Genomic DNA, 17687 nt, shown 5'->3' on the forward strand with positions numbered 1-17687 from the left:
AAAAAAAAAAAAAAAAAAAAAGAAGTTGGGCTGGGCACAGTGGCTCACACCTATAATCTCAGTACTTTGGGAGGCTAAGGCAGGAGGATTGAGCTCGGGAGGCTTGAGCCCAGAAGTTTGAGACTAGCCTGGGCAACATAGTGAGAACCTGTCTCACATGGTGATGCATTCCTTTAATCTCAGCTACTCAGGAGGCTGAGGTGGGATGACAGCTTCAGCTTAGGCGTCTGAGGCAGCAGTGAGCCAAGATCATGCCACTGCACTCCAGCCTGGGTGACAAAGTGACACCTTGTCTCAAAAAAAATAACAATAAGAGATTGGTTAAACTATTAATCAAAACAGAATATTAGGCAGCAAAACTGATGTACCTCCATGTTTCCTGGTACATAAAGTCAGTTAATATACTATTTAGTGAAAACAGAAGGTTATAAAATACCATGTACATAATTATATTCTTAATGTTTTTAAGAGATGAAATATCACTCTGTTGCTCAGGCAGGATTGCAATGACAAGATCGTAGCTCACTGCAGGCTGAGTTCAGGCAATCCTCTCACCTCAGTCGCCTAAATAGCTACGACTGCAGGTGAGCACTACTACACATGGATAACTTTTTAATATTTGTAGAGATGAGGTCTTGCTATGTTGCCCAGGCTGGTCTCAAACTCCTGGCCTCAAGCAATCAACCTGCCTCAACCTCTCAAAGTGCTGAGATGACAGGTGTGAGTGACTACACCCCACTGATATGACTGTTTTATTTAAATTTACATAAGTATGCACATATTTGTACATACAAATAGATCTAGTAAGATATGTCAAAAGGTTATTGGTGGTTATCTCAGGGTAGAGAGATTTGCGGTAGTTATTATATATATTATTTTGTGTTAACTGACCATTTCACAATGAACAGCTTCATTAGTTAAGAAGAAAAAATAAGCCTAGTTTCACTTTTAAAAAAATCCAGAATAGCAAATCTGAAATAGAACTGGACACTGTATTCACTGGGTAGAAAAAGTGTCAAATGCATATATTCTAAGCCAAGTCCTAGTTGGCACTTGATAGTTTAATATGCATTAAAAAGCTCAATTCAATTATATAATAATAACTTACCATAGTCAGGACTTTCTTTTTAGTTTCATCTTTTTGAAATACTGTCTTTTCTTCCTTAATTATGGCTTTGGCTTCACCTTTTTCTACTGTTGGTCTCTGTCCAGCCTTTCTTACATTTGGTCTGGGTCTCTGTAGTCGGCCCCTTATTGGTCGAGCAGTTTGGGTAACACTTTCCTTCATTTCTTGTTGTAAAGTGTTTATATTACGAGTCCTAGAAAAGGTGACAGAAAAAAAGAAACAGAGCTTGACTGTAAAAAGTTGAAAAATACAGTAAAAATATAAAATTTGGATCTTCTCTAATAAATACTCTATAAAAATATTTTTGACCACTAAAGGAAAATAACTTTCTAACTATAAATGCATCTTATTTTTCAAAAGAAAATAGTTATTTCGGCCAGGTGTGGTAGCTCACCACTATAATTCCAGCACTCTGAGAGGTCAAGGCAGGAGGATTACTTGAGCTCAGGAGTTGGAGACTAGCCTGGGCAACATGTGAGATCCTGTCTCCACAAAAAAATTAAGCTGGGATACTGAGTTGGGAGGACTGCCTGAGCCCCGGAAGTTGAGGCTGCAGTGAGCCGTGATCAGACCACTGCATTCCATCCTGGGTAACAGAGTGAGACCCTAACACACACACACAAAAAAGTTATTTCAATTCTCAAAAGGCAATAAATTTACATGATGTATCTGAAAGTAAAATGGTGGTTTCCAGGAACTGAAAGAAGGAGGGAAAAGAAAATTAGTATTGCATGGTTACAGAGTTTCAGTTTAAAAACAAAACAAAACTCTAGAGGTCAGGCTCAGTGACTCTCGCCTGTAATTCCGGCACTTTAGGAGGTGGGAGGACTGTTTGAGCCCAGGGGTTCATGACCAGTCTGGGACCTCATCTCTATAAAATTTAAAAAATAAGCTAGGCATGGTGGTACACACCTATAATCACAGCTACTTGGGAGGCTGAGGCAGAAGGAGCACCTGAGCCCTGGAGATTGAGGCTGTGATGAGCCGTGATCATGTCAGTGCATTCCCACCTGGGCAACAGAGTGAGACCCCCAAATCAAAAAAAACCCAAAAAACACCAACTCTGGAGACGAATGACGGTGGTGAACTGTACAATACTTTGAATACACTTAATGCTACTGGATTGGACACTTAAAAATAGTTCAGGTAAATTTTGTTATATATACTTTACCAGTTTTTTAGAGGGTAATGAATACAAAGCTTATATACATACAGGCTGAGTGTCCTTCATCCAAAATGCTTAGGACCAGACATGTTGTAGACTTCAGATTTCTTTGGATTTTGGAATATCTGCCAGCTGAGCATCCCTAATTCACGCATGTCCCAATGCACATTTCGTTTCAGCCTTACATCAGCACTCAAAAAGTCTCCAATTTTGGAATATTTCAGATCTTGGATTTTTAAATTACAGATGCTCAACCGGTACTTTTTTAATGCATTGCTTTGTATAGGGGTTTATGCAAGTGACAATGAAGAGAAACAGGCAAGTATGAAAAGGTTCTGAATTCAGCCTGACTTTACATTTTAGACAGTTTGCTATATAAGTGAAATTAAGCCATGTACTCTTTATGCCCATTTTAAAAACATATTAACAGGTCGGGCTCGGTGGCTCAGCCTGTAATCCCAGCACTCTGGGAGGCTGAGATGAATGGATTACCTGAGCCCGTGGGTTCAAGACCCACCCAGGCAACTTGGTGAGACGTCGTCTCTACATCTAAATCAAAAATTAGCCAAGCATGGTAGCACACGCCTGTAGTTCCAGCTACTTGGAAGGATTGCCTAAGCCCAGCAGGTCGATGCTGGCGTGGCCGTGAGAGTGCCACTGCACTCCAGCCTGGGCGACAGAGTGAAAATCCAACTCAAAAATAAATAAATAAGCAAAAATATATTAACAGATCTTAATAAAAATGAAAGCATACTTCCAGGGAATGTCTCTCTTATCTTAGATTTTTCAAAGAAATATCACTGTTTACATTACCCCGTAGACACAACTAAGTCATTTTCCTGGACTTGTGAAAGCGGTGACTCCCCTTTAGGTTCACAAGAATCTGAAGGTGAAAGGACCTTTTCAGTCTGTATACATGGTAACAGCGCAGCCTCCTGATTCTTAGAACCTGATTTGTCTTTTTCTCTTGATGTCATTAGAGAAGCATCACCCTAAAAGACAGGAAAAAAAATTTCATTCAAGGTGGATGAAAGTATAGGAAAATAAGAACATTCTTATACTATTAGTAGAGGAAAAACTGGTTTAGTCTTTGTAGAGAATAAGAGGGCAGTTACCTACCAAAATATTAAATTCCCGGCAAATTCCACTTCTAGATATTTCTTATAAAAGTACTCAAACAGATGTATATACACAAAAATATTTATTATAGCAATTTAAGAGCCCCCACCCCAAAAGAAAACAATAAACAAACAAAAAACTGAAAATAAGACAAATCCATCAACAGAGGATATGAATCCAAAATAAGTAGGGGGAATACATCTTAATTTATTTACAATGCAATAGTATACAGTCACTCAAAATATATTTCTGTGTACTGATCCCAAAAAAATGTTCACACTATTGTGTTAAAAGGAAAAATTGAAAGGCAAGGTATGATGCAATTTTTGGAAAACAAAAAGATCTCCAAATTTTATTATTTCATAAATAAGTATACAGAAAAGTCTAGGTAGGTATATTCAAAATTGCTACACAATTAACTTGGGAAGAGGAACATGACATGATAAAGGACTCTCACTTTCTAAGATACAGGTATGTTTTTCCAAATTGGAAAAAAATTTTTTTGAGTCCAGATCTCATTTTATAGCCCAGTCAAGGTCTCACTCTGTCACTCTGTGGCAGTGGCATGAGCACGGCTCACTGCAGTCTCAGTCTCCTGGGCTCAGGCAAGCCTTCCACCTCAGCCTCCTCAGTAGCTAGGACTATAGGCATACGCCACCACACCTGGCTAATTTTTTTGATTTTACATAGAGACGAGGTTGCCCAGTCTGGTCTTGAACTCCTAGACTCAAACAATCCCTCCCCAAAGTGCAGGGATTATGGTGGGAGCCTATCAAATTAAAATTTTTATAATTGGAAAACATAATTAAAAAGCACTTATGAGCAGGGCACGGTGTTTTATGCCTGTAATTCCAGCACTTTGGGAGGCAGCGGCAAAAGGATTGCCTGAGCCCAGGAGTTCAAGACCAGCCTGGGCAACACAGCAAGACCTCGTCTTTACAGCAACACAGCAAGACCTCGTCTCCATGCCCAGCTAATTAATCAAAAAATTAGCTGGGCATGGTGGCATGCACCTGTAGTCCCAACTGCTTGGAAGGCTGAGAAAGAAGGATCTCCTGAGTCCAGGAGATGTCAATACAAATTTTAATTCTAAAAAATAGTTGAAGCCGGGCTCAGTGGCTCAGCCTGTAATCCCGCACCTTTGAGAGGCTGAGGTGAGTGGATTGCCTGAGCCCACGGGTTCGAGACCTGCCTGGGCAGGCGAGACCTCATCTCTACAATAAATCAAAAAATGAGTCGGACGTGGTAGCGCGCACCTGTAGTTCCTGCTACTTGGAAGGCTGAGGCGGAAGGATCACCGGAGCCCAGCAGGTCGAGGCTGCGGTGGCCAGGAGCGGCCACTGCACTCCAGTCTGGGCAACAGAGTGAGACTCCAACTCAAAAAATAAATAAATAAATAAAAAGTAGTTGATATGTAGAAAACACTCAATGTATGAGTATTAACATTTCATTTCAAAGTTTTTGATGGTATATCACAAAATCTTAATCTGTTCTGGACCAAGTTAATGAAGTAAATAAAATATCTTTTTTAACTCATATCAAGCTTTCCATTTCACCTTCACCACAGAAATAAAAGCTTGTTAATCCCATTTTCCCTACGAAGAAACCTGTTATATCATTTAATTATGGACACACAGCCAGAACTTAAGTTAGAGCACAGACCTTCTAAACGCTTTCCCATGACACATTTGCCCATCATGAAATATATGAGACTCATACACAAACTATGTAGAAACATGAGGAAAATTAAGCAAGGGAACAATATAACACACAGTAAAAAAATTACATAAAGAAGTATTTGTAAAAATTTAAATCCAAGTGTTTTACACATTTAGTAGCCATAGTAACTAAAAAAACACCCCCCACAGAACCTCCATCCTAAATGTCACTCACATGCTGAGAAGGGAGAGTGTCAGCTTGCTCACTATTGGGTTGTATCACAATAGGCTCCATTTTATCAGTTTCTGATTTCTTCCCAGATAAGTGTTTTGCTGTGTCTGTAGTCTCTCTCTTTAAAGCTGCTCTTGTTAAATTTGGTTTTGGCCTTTTGAATCGACTTCTCACAAAAGGTGCTGATTTTATTTCAAGTGGCTTCTGTTCTTGAGGAAGAGATTTGCTTTTGGAACAAGGATTATCAAGCTTTAGAATGAACTGAAGGGGCAGTGGGAACAGAGTCTTAGAACAACCTTAAAGATTGGCAGGAAACATTTCATTCTAATTCTTAAAAGAAAGCAAACAGAACTATTAGGGATCCTGAAAAACATGAGCTCTACAATTCAGAAATGTGTCTTGGAATTACACCATCTTTGCACAAAGAAAATTTGAGTCTGTCAAACCTGCAATGATTTAGGAGTACATGACACACACAATATTGTACGTGTTCGTAATTCTCACAATTGACTGTCAGAATAACCTCAACCCTCTCTCCCAGGTTCCCCAAACCTATATTACAATCTCGAACACTACCCTGTATATGGCATGACTTGAAGCTTCACTTAGGGTAACATAATCTGTATTATAACTTGATATGTTTTTCCTTTCACTTGTACCTTATATCTGAAAACTGTTCTGGAACATCTGGAGGTGGCATACCATGGTCTTCTGTTTTACCAAATTCATAAGTCTGTGAAGAAGTCTTGAAATGGTTCAAGTGACGTGATAGTTCTTGTTTAGAATTTCTTTTTTCTTCTACAGATGTATGCATCATCGATTGTACTTCACTGCTAAAGTTCTGAAGGAATAGTCACAGTAAGTTGGCACAAAAGATTCTTTAAACATTTCATACCTCTCAAACAAAAGCATACTATACTCTAAACATTTTCCTTTAAAATTTTAGAAGTGTGTTTTCAATTTTTAAATAAAATTTAACTTACAAATGTTAAAACTTGGAATTCAGAAAATGCTTCCTTTTATACTGCATATTTTCCAAACCACAAATGCTATTACATATCCCAGAAAGGTCAGAAAAAGACATTCTTGAAAATGTTAGAAGATTGTGAGCTTCAAGTCTGAAAACTTTTAACAAAAAGAACTTTTAGAAATGGGGTGGGGCCTAAAAGAAAAAGAAAAACGGATACAGATATGACTGAAAGAAATTCCAATGTCTGCTCATACTATCGTTAATAAAAATTCAGTCCAATTTCCTATACTCCTTTTACCTAGAAAAGTAACTTCAAACTGACATGAAAAATAGTAACCTAGGCCGGCATCAGTGGCTCAGCCCATAATCCCAGCACTTAGAAGGTCAAGGCAAGTGGATTGCCTAAACCCATGCGTTCAAGATCAGCCCAGGCAACTTAGTGAGACCTCGTCTCTACAATAAATAAAAAATTAGTCGGGTGTGGTAGCGTGCACTTGTAATTCCGGCTACTTGGAAGGCTGAGGTGGAAGGCTCACCGGAGCTCAGCGGGTCGACGTTTGGGTGGCCGTGATTGTGTCACTCTGCACTTCAGCCTGGGTGATGGAATGAGACTCCAACTCAAAAAAAAAAAAAAAAAAAAAAAAGGAATAGTAGCATATGGCAGGGGCTAGGCAGAGTGGCCCACGGCTATTATCCCAGCACTTGGGAGGCCAAGGCAAGAGTATCGCTTCAGCCCAGGAGTTGGAGATCAGCCTAGACAACACAGCAAGACCTTGTCTCTACAAAAAATTTAAAAATAAGCTGGGCACGGTGGCATGCACTTGTAGTCCCAGCTACTTGGGCTGAGTTGGAATGACTGCCCGAGTCTAAGAAGTAGAAGGTGCCACACTCCAGCCTGGGTAACAGAGGGAGACCCCAGCTCAAAAAAAGGGGGGAAAAAAAAAACTGTAACTTTTCTACAATTAGAAATGTTTTAGGTCATTTTTTTAAAAAAGAACATTCAGTTTCTTCAAGGCCCTGAAACACAGAATTTAGGGCTGGAAAAGATTTAGAGTTTCTAGAAAGTTTAAGTATTGTTGAACTTAAGGGCAATCAACAATCATGGAATTATTTTGGTAAATTTTCTCTGAAAAAAGTATCCAAAAAATTTTTAAAGGACAGAAAAACACATACTTTTATATCTAGTGAAGACGGGGCTCTGCAGTCACCACTACCGCTCTGCATTAAATCTGTCTCAGTTTGGCCTGAAGTACTGGTCACCTCTGGTTCATTTTCCCTTAGAGAAATGTCTAGTTTTCCAGTTTTCAAATCTGCCACCGTTTCCTCTGTAATACAGATCTCTTCAAACTGTCCACCCCTCAAGGAGACTTCTCTTCCCGTTTCTTTAAAATCGGCCTCCATTTCCTCAATGCAAGTCATCTTTCCTGATATGTTGTCCATCAGGGAAACATCTATTTTTCCAGTTTCCTTCAAGTCAATCTCTCTTTCCACTATGGCACTGACTTCCACTGGTACCTTTTCCCTTTGGGAAATTTCTCCTGCAAGTTCTTTAAAATCTGTTTCTATTTCACCCATAGTTTTGGCTTCCTCTGAGACTACTACCAATGCAGTTATTTCTCTTCTTTCAGTTTCTTCCAAATCTTCTTCTCTTTCTTCAGTGACATCAATCATTTCTGGTATCTTCTCTCTTACTGGCATCTCTCTGCCAGTTTCTTTCAACCCTGTCCCCATTTCACCTACAGGCTTGGACTCTTCTGGGTCATTTTCCTGTGGGGATATTTCTCTTCCAGTTTCTTCCAAAGCTGAGTCTACTGCCTCAGTAGAAATCATCTCTGTTGTTTTTTCCCTTGGGGACATCTCTCTTCCAGTTGCTTTCAAACCTGTCACCATTTCCAGGGTGAAGTCAAGAGCTTCTAGAACCTTCTCCTTGGGAGAAATTTCTCTTTCTCCAGTTTCTTTGAAATTAGATTCAATTTCCTTAGTCATATTAAACTCTACTGATACTGTCTCCCTTGGTGAAGTGTCTAGTCTTACAATTTCTTCCAAAGATGTTGTCATTTCCCCAGAGGCAACAACCTTCTCTGGTAACTCTTCCTTTGAGGAAATTTCTTTTCTGACGGTTCTTCTTCCTATATTTGGCTTTGGTTTCTGAAATCGAGTTCTTAAAATTGGGACCTGGTTGCATATATTTGCTTTTTTATCCTTGTGAATGCTGTTAAAAAAAGACACATAATAAATTTTAAACCAGACTGTCAGCTAAAGAGATGATGGTTGAGAAATCACTTCAGAAATAGGAGAAACTCTCAAATTAAAAAAATAAAATAAAAATAAGAAAGCCCTATAGCGCACGCCTGTAGTTCCAGCTACTTGGAAGGCTGAGGGGGAAGGATCTCCAGAGCCCAGCAGGTTGAGGCTGCGGTGGCCGGGAGCAGCCACTGCACTCCAGTCTGGGCGACTGAGTGAGACTCCAACTCAGAAAAAAAAAAAAAAGAAAGAAAGCCCTAGAAATCTCTGTATAAATTTTTAAAATTAGATTTAAAAATTCCATCTTTTGAAACTATAGTAAAAGTTTAAAATAATTAAATATATCTACATCTGTATAGAGAGCTATCTACTCATAAGAACAATCAGCGTAGAAGCTATTTGGCCCTAATTTATCCCTTTTCAATGTATGCATCCATCATATGTAAATACTGACTGGGAAAGACTCTCCATACTCTTCAGCAGCGTTAGATCAAGGCACGTCTGCTATTTCCACCTCTTTGCCCCGACTATCTTTACCTAGACATGTGCTTTGCCATAATAGACTGGACTATCTCAAAGAGCTGGATAAAAGTATGACTTGGGTACGATTAAATCTTATGACTAAAAAGGAGGTCCGCTCTCCCCAATTTCTAAAAACACTGGAAATGAGACTTCCTGTATAGACATTTCTCTAAGAGCTTGTGATTTCATAATCTAAATTGGGAATAAAAGGATAGATTATATACAAAACTTTTTTGCTGCATACTGTTGGACATATAATCACTATCCAGAACAAGTACCTTGCTCTGCAGAAAAGGCACAACACTCTTTGCTTTGTGTTTTATGATAACAGATGGTAAAACCAATAAAAACCTATAAATAAATGAAAGAGCTCTTAAAGACCAATTAGGAAAGGGTATTAATATTCAAAAAAGCTAGATAAAATGAAACACTAGATTTATTTAGCCATATTAGGTTAAATGAGTATATAACTATAAATTTAACAGCTTTTAAAAAATATTTACTAAAAAAAAAAAAAAAAATAGGCTTGGTCGGGCAAGGTGACTCAAGCCTGTAATCCCAGCACTTTGAGAGGCCAAGGTGAGAGGACTGCCTGAGACTAGGAGTTCGAGACCAGCCTGAGTGACTTGGTGAGACCTCGTCTCTACAATAAATCAAAAAATTAGCCGGGTGTGGTGGTGCATGCCTATAGTTCCAGCTACTTGGAAGGCTGAGACAGAAGGATCACCTGAGCCCAGCATGTCAAGGTTGCAGTGGCCATGAGGGTGCCACTGCACTCCAGCCTAGGCAACTGACTAAGATTCCAACTTAAAAAAAAAATTTTTTAAAGGGCTATTGCTTGTTTAAACTTTTCTATGTCCTAATTTATCTTTCTTCACTGAAATAACTATTTTTCATAATGCAATAGATTCTTTGGAATAAGACTGCTTTTCAAATTGTACTTGTTTATATAATTGAAGTGTTTATATCTATCATTAACTTTAGTAATTGATAACATTAAATGCAAAATTAACAGCAATCAATAAATGAAAGTTAGGCAGGGAGTGGTGGCTCATGTCTATAACTGAAGCACTTTGGGAGGTCGAGGAGCTTGAAACCAGCCTGGGCAACATAATCTTTCTATCTCTGTAAAGGAAAAAAAATGTTAAATCAGCCAGGCATGGTGGCATGCATCTATAGTCCTAGCTACTCAAGAAGCTGAGGACGGGAGGATCACTTGAACCCAGGAGTTTGAGGCTACAGTAATCTATAATCATGCCACTGCACTCCAGCTTGGGTGACAGAGTGAGAAATTGTTTCTCTTTAAAAAAAATTTTTTTTAAGGCTGGCTCACATCTGTATTCCCAGCACTTTGGGAGGCTGAGGAGAAAGGATTTCTTGAGCCCAGGAGTTCAAGACAACACAGAGACTGCATCTCTACCAAAAAATTTTTAAAATAGCTGGGAGTGGTGGCACATGCCTATGGTCCCCGCTACTGGGGAGGCTGAGGCAGAAGGATAACCTGAGCCCAGGAGGTCGAGGTTGCAATGAGCCATGATCTGTGCCACTACACTCCTGCCTGGGTGACAGAGTGAGACACTAACTCAAAAAAATAAATTTTTTTTTTTTTTTTTTTTGAGTCAGGGTCTCATTCTGTCTCCCAGGCTGGAAAACAGAGTGACACAGATAAAGGAAATTTACCCAGGCTGGAGGAAATCTAGCTTGATTAGTCCTAGATGGATAGTATTACATTCTTTGATTTATGATACTTTTTTAGTTCCATCTGAAAACATCTGGTGTTTAGTGAGTTTTTATTTTATTTTTTTGAGTTGGGGGGATCTCACTCTGTCACTTAGGCTGCAGTGCAGTGGCTCTATCACAGCCCACCACAACTTGGATCTCCTGGGCTTCAGACCCACCACCTCAGTCTGAGTAGCTGAGACTTATACGTTTGTATGACCATGCCTGATTAATTTTTTTATTTTTTGTGGAGACAAGGTCTCACTATGTTGCCTAGGCTGGTCTTGAACTCCTGGGCTCAAGCAATCCTCCTGCCTCGGCCTCCCAAAGTGCTGGGATTACAGGCGAGGACCACTGCACCTGGTCTATTTTTGTCTGTTTTTTTTTTTATTTTTTGTAGAGACAAGGTCTCCCTATATTGCCCAGGCTAGTTTCAAACTCCTGGCCTCAAGCAACTCTCCTGCCTCAGCCTCCCAAAGTGCTGGGATTATAGGTGTGAGCACCCTGCGTCCATTCTTAGTGAGATTATTGTGCTGGCAATCTTGGTTTGGGTATCATGTAAACTATCTTTATAAAGTCACATTTTGAAAACTGACATATTGCTTAAATATATTATGCTTTAAACAAAGACATTATTAATAATTTCAGGGCTGGGTATGGTGGTACTTTGGGAGGTCAAGGAAAGAGGATTACTTGAAGCCAGGCGTTTGAGACCAGCCCGGGCAACATAGTGAGATCCTCATCTCTACAAAATAAAAAAATTAGCTGGATGTGGTGATATGCGTTTGTGGTCCTAGCTACTCAGGAAGTGGAGGAAAGATTGCCCTGAGCCCAGGAGTTCCAGGTAGCAGTAAGCTTTTGATTGCACTACTGCCTGAGCAACAGAGTGAGACTCTGTCTCTTAAAAAAAATAAGTAAAATATAATCATTTCATTATTTCAATCTCAGTTAAGATTATAAAACACGAATATGCAATATTACATTTGTATTCTATTTGCTTAAATTGCTTCTAAGTAACAAAAGGACTTCAATAAGCTAGAGAGAGAGAGAGAGAGAGAGAGAGAGAGAGAGACTCTCCCATTGTTGTTCAGGCTGGTCTCAAACTCCCAGGCTCAAGTAATTCTCCTACCTTGGCCTCCCTTGGCCTCCCAAAGTGCTGGTATTACAGGCGAGAACCACCACACCCAGCCTTAATAAGCTTATTTTTACAGAAAAAAATAAACATCACACCTCTCGGAATTCACCAACAGTAAGTCAACAAGCATTTCTAAGTCCCTATTACATGCCAGGAAGGCAGGTGCTGGGAAGTGGAGCTACAACAGTGAGCACGACAGACCTTCTCTCACAGAGCTCATTATCATTTTTTTTTTTTCCTTTTAAGAGTTGGAGTTTTGCTTCGTCACCCAGGCTGGAATACAATGGAAAGGCCTGGGCTCAAGAATCAATCCTCCCGCCTCAGCTTCCCAAGATCCTGGGACTACATTCACATGCTACATTGCCTGGTCAATTAAAAAAAAATTTTTTTAGAGGAGAGGTTTCACTATTTTATCCAAAACTCAAGTAATCCTCTTGCCTTGGCCTCCCAAAGTGCTAGAATTACAGGCGTGAGCCACTGTGTTTGCCCCCCATAATGAAATTTTTAAAAGTATACCAATAATTCTATCAATCTGGCTTGGTACCCTTCAAAGGGTAAATAAAAAATATAAAAAGCTTTGGCTATAAGAAGTATGGGTTTTATTTTTTATTTTTTATTTTTTTGAGATGGAGTCTCACTCTGTCACCCAGACTGGAGTGCAGTGGCCACTCCCGGCCACCGCAGCCTCGACCTGCTGGGCTCCGGCGATCCTTCCGCCTCAGCCTTCCAAGTAGCTGGAACTACAGGCGTGTGCTACCACGCCGGCTAATTTTTTGATTTTTATTGTAGAGATAAGGTCTCACCAAGTTGCCCAGGCGGGTCTCGAACCCGCAGGCTCAGGCAACTCACTCACCTCAGTCTCCCAAAGCGTGGGATTACAGGTTAAGCCACCAAGCCCGGCTAGAAGTATGGGTTTTAAATAAAATTTATAAATCTTAATAAAGGCAATTTGATCAATCTAATTGAAAAGAAACAAATATTGAAAACATAAGTAGCATTTTCACATTTGAATTCAAATATATAATTGAATACACATGTTAAGTAATAAGGCTATTCATGGTAATGCAGGTTCTATTTTCAAACCAGCTATAACTGATAAATCAACACAAAGACTATAACATAAATTTCCTTGAAAGATGAAGTTAGCGAGACCTCATCTCTACAATAAATCAAAAAATCAGCCGGGCGTGGTAGCACATGCCTGTAATTCTGGCTACTCGGAAGGCTGAGGCGGAAGAATCGCCGGAGCCCAGCAGGTCGAGGCTGCAGTGGCCGGGAGCGGCCACTGCACTCCAGTCTGGGTGACAGAGTGAGACTCCAACTCAAAAAAAAAAAAAAAAAGAAAAAGAAAGATGAAGTTATATTTTTAAATATTATACAAGTTGATACATACATAACAAATTCATCTGATTTGCTTTTTTTAAAAACTGATTAATTTTAAAACTTTATACAAAATTCAAAGATTATATACTCAATAAAATGTTGTTTACCTTAGACTTTCATTAAGAGCCTTGGGTTCATCTAGCTGCACATTTTGTAAAGCATCTTTTTTTTCATGCTGTGATGTGACATCTTCATGTTCAAAATTTTTACACGATTGATCATCCATTTGTTGGAAAGTCTTAATAACAAACAATTTTTCAATGTTTTAGGTTTCACAATGAAACAAAGTTTAAATGATTTCACTGAAAAATCTGCCCAATTGAGTATAAGGAAAATTCAAAATGATAAAACTCAAAATTTTATAATTCAGAATTATAAAACTCAAAATTTTATAATTCAAAATTATAAAACCTCAAAATTATAAAATGATATTCAAAGATGGCATTCTAATGCTTTTCTTCTTTAGATACCTTAGAAAATATCATAAGCCACATTCTTTAGCATACATCAAAGTTCCACTCTTTTTCTCCCAACCAGAAAGCAAGTAACTGCTTCTGTCTCATCTGTTAGAATTACCCCATGGGCTCAATCTTTCTGAATCCAACCATGGGAATTATAAAAGAAGAAATTCAAATCTCAAATCATACAACTGTTATCCTTATCATGAAGACTATTTAAGTATCTGTTGAATGACAGAGAAATGCAAGTCCAAATATAAGGAAGATGAAAAAGCAGATTATCTATTATGTAAATGCTCAAAATCTACAATGATTTTACATTTAGCAAGGCTGCAAGCTATGAGATTTTGACTATAAATTTAAAAACCGATACACACAACTTGTGCAGCACCGCAGTTTTAAGAAAGAAGTGAAGGGAAGCTACTTTAAGGCTGACGTACTTTTTAAACAAAAATGCAAAGAGGAGTCAGAGTACTTACATCTCTACCAACACAGGACTCACTTTCACTCTCTTCTACATTGACCTCAGCATTTTTCTCTGGTATGAGAACTTCGGTTCTTTCAGCTTCACCTCCATTCGGCTTTGGCCTTTGCAGTCGGCCCCTCATTACTCGTGCTGGCCTGAAAGGCTGTGGCCGATTGTTTTCCCGTAGACACATTTTTTCACTCAAACTAGAACAACCATAAAGGAATAAAATCCATATTCATTCTTTAGTCACAAATGTCCTTCTCCCTGGTATAAATAAGTAAACCATTTGGAACATACAATAATTCTCAAATGTCTTCAACAGACATAATTCCAGAGGCCTGACTGAAATCAAATTGTATTACAAAATTAGAAAAATCTATTATCTGACAAGCATGTGATACAACTCCTCTGAGGAAACGACTGTGTATTATATAACTCCAGGGGACCCAGCCGGGCTCAGTGGCTCAGCCTGTAGTCCCAGCACTTGGGGAGGCCGAGGTGAGTGGAGTGCCTGAGCCCGTGGGTTCGAGACCCGCCTGGGCAACTTGGCGGGACTTCATCTCTACAATAAATCAAAAATCAGCTGGGCGTGGTAGCTCATGCCTGTAATTCCGGCTACTCAGAAGGCTGAGGCAGAAGGATTGCCGGAGCCCAGCGGGTCGAGGCGGCAGTGGCCGGGAGCAGCCACTACACTCCAGTCTGGGTGACAGAGTGAGACTCCAACTCAAAAAAAAAAAAGAAATCTCTTGCCGTAAATAAAATTATCCAAAAACACATATCTTAACCATTCAGTTATTTAGCAAGACTTTCTTAAAGTCTTATTAATAAATTGAGGGAGAAATGTAATTGCTAAATCAACGATTCATACCATAATTTATGCGAACAATATCAAGCACAGAGGAAAACTGAACTTAAAGTACACTAGTGGAAAAGAAAATTCAGACCTTATCCAGTAGAAATCAAGTTATTACAATCATTCCTAATAATTACTATTTTTAGGCTCGGCGTAAAAGCTCACATCTGTAATCCCAGCACTTTGGGGGGCCAAGGCGGGTGGATTACTTAAGCGCAGGATTTTGAGACCAGCTTGGGCAACATAGCAAAACCTTGTTTCTACAAAAATTTTAAAAATTAGCTAAGCATGGTGGTGTGCATCTGTAGTCCCAGCAACTCAGGATACTGAGGTGGAAGGATCACCTGAGGCCAGGAGGTCGAGGCTGCTGTGAGCCATAATTGTTGTGACCATGCCACTGCACTCCAGCCTGGGCAACAGAGTGAGAGCGCCAACTCAAAAAAAAAAAAAAGAGTTACTATTTTATACTATTTCCTAAATACTTACTTAGATATAGTTTCAGTTTCCGGGTTCTCTAGCTCTGCATTCTCCATTCCATAAATATCTAATGTATTCGTTTTATCTTCTTCCATGTGATTCTATGAATTTAATTTTTTTTAGTTAATCTAATTACCATAAAAAGGTAACTTTGTAATAAGTGAAAATTAAAACAATGGAATTTCATTTTTTTGTACTTCTAATTAGAAGAGATTTTCTTAAAATATCAAATGGAAATGAGATTATAAAACATGAATTACTAGAAGGCCTTTTGCAAATATGAATCAAGAGTCTTTAAAATGTTCATACTGGCCAGGCACATGGCTCATACCAATAATTCCAACACTTTGGGAGACCAAGGCAAGGTGACTATTTGAGCCCAGGAGATCAAGACTAGCCTGGGCAACATGAGACCTTGTCTCTACAAAAAATAAAAAAAGAAGCCAGGTGTGATGGCACGTGTCTGTAGTCACAACTACTTGAGAGGTTGAGGTGGGAGGATCGCCTGAACCCAGGAGGTGGAGGCTGTAGTGAACCCTGATCATGCCACTGCATTCCAGTCTGGGCAAGAGAGTGAGACCCTGACTCAAAAAAAAAAAAAAAGTTCATATTCATTGATTCAGTAATATCAGTTCAAAGTCTCTATTTTAAGAAAATAATTGGAAAAAGAACTGAGTATAGTCACCAGAATATATAAAATAGCAAACTTTTAAAAATTAAAAGAATGTATAACAAGAGTCATAAAATTATTTAAAATACTCTTTGACCCAAGAATTTCCACTTCTGGAAATATTTATCCTTTGTCTGTTTCCTTAAGAAAGATTCGTTCACACCTCATCAACAGTGGCACCTGCATAACCAATGTTTGTATACCTAATCTCGAATTGTACCCCACATCTTAAAAAGAAAAAAGAAAAGCAAAAAAAAGAAAGATTTGTTGCCAGGTGCAGTGGCTCATGCCTGTAATCCCAGCACTTTGGGAGGTGGAGGCAAGAGGACTGCCTGAGCCCAGCAAGTCAAGGTTGTGGTGGCTATGACCATGCCTCTGCACTCCAGCCTGTGTGACAGAGTGAGACTGAACTTAAAAGAAAAAAAAAACGAAGACTTGTTTATAAAATGGTTTGCTTCTATCTAAAAGAGTTAAAAAAAAAAAAAAAAAAAGGAGCTGGGCACAGTGGTTCAAGCCTGTAATTCCAGCACTTTGGGAGTGGAGGCGAGAGAATTACCTGAGCTCAGGGGTTCAAACCCAGCCTGAGCAATATGGCAAGACCTCATCTCTACAACAAATCAAAAAATTAGCTGGGCGTGCTGGTGCATGCCTGTGGTTCCAGCTACCTGGAAGGTTGAGGCTGAAGGATCGCCTGAGCCCAGCAGATCGAGTCTGAAGTGGACATGAGCAGCGTACCACTGCACTCTGGCAGTGGTGACAGAGTGAGACTCTGACTCAAAAAAAAAAAAAAAAAGAAATAACATAAACATCTACCATTAAAGGAAGGATTAGGTAAATCAATCATATACTAACCTGATATAGCTACTAAAAAGATCATTTAGACACAAAAAAGTATACACGAATAGTTAAAGAGGAAAAGATTTTAAATGTTATACACATTGAAAGTGTATTATTATAAGTAAGCAAAAAACAGATTGATTACTATCAAGGATATTTGAAATGATATGTACCAAGTTACAGAAAATGTGTAAACAAGAGACTAATAAGATAAAAACAAATATACTGCTAATGTTTAAGACCTTCTATCTGTTTTAATATCAGTAACGGTATTCTGCAATCACAACCCAAACATTTTTGTTCCCAACTACTTAGAAAAATTTTTTACAATTTTAATTTTCATAGTCTCTTCTCTTACTACATACCTTTTCAACTGAAGTTTCTGAGCATGAATTCTTGCTCTCTCCATCTTCTGTTCTGCCTTGTGAAAGAACTGATTTCTTCCCAACTGCCCTTGATAAATTGGGTTTAGGTTTCCGGAATCGACCTCTCAAGATCGGTTTAATGTTTTCTGTTTGATCAGTTTCCCTAGAAAATTAACATTTTTTAAAATTGCATCGAACATACAGTCATGTCCAAATGATTTTTTTTTTTTTTTTTTAAGTTGGAGTCTCACTCTGTCGCCCAGACTGGAGTGCAGTGGCCGCTCC

General features: G+C 39.0%; 1 protein-coding gene across 2 annotated transcripts in view; it reads right to left on the minus strand.

Annotated features, from left to right (window-relative positions):
* BDP1 (B double prime 1, subunit of RNA polymerase III transcription initiation factor IIIB) overlaps positions 1-17687 on the minus strand; it is a 94326-nt gene that overhangs the window by 41000 nt on the left and 35639 nt on the right. Inside the window, exons 13-21 of one of the 2 annotated variants that reach the window (XM_008067883.2) lie at positions 17403-17565; positions 15540-15631; positions 14211-14403; positions 13381-13511; positions 7444-8482; positions 5960-6141; positions 5304-5526; positions 3105-3283; positions 1109-1319 (exon numbers count right to left, since the gene is read on the minus strand). In XM_008067883.2, coding sequence (XP_008066074.1) covers positions 1109-1319; positions 3105-3283; positions 5304-5526; positions 5960-6141; positions 7444-8482; positions 13381-13511; positions 14211-14403; positions 15540-15631; positions 17403-17565 — 2413 coding nt within the window. Of the gene's footprint in view, positions 1-1108; positions 1320-3104; positions 3284-5303; positions 5527-5953; positions 6142-7443; positions 8483-13380; positions 13512-14210; positions 14404-15539; positions 15632-17402; positions 17566-17687 lie in introns of both variants that reach the window. The other variant, XM_021717500.1, reaches the window with a different exon arrangement.

This window comes from Carlito syrichta, unplaced genomic scaffold (assembly GCF_000164805.1).
Source record: "Carlito syrichta isolate Samal-C Ts95f unplaced genomic scaffold, Tarsius_syrichta-2.0.1 Scaffold309812, whole genome shotgun sequence".
Classification (NCBI taxonomy): domain Eukaryota; kingdom Metazoa; phylum Chordata; class Mammalia; order Primates; family Tarsiidae; genus Carlito; species Carlito syrichta.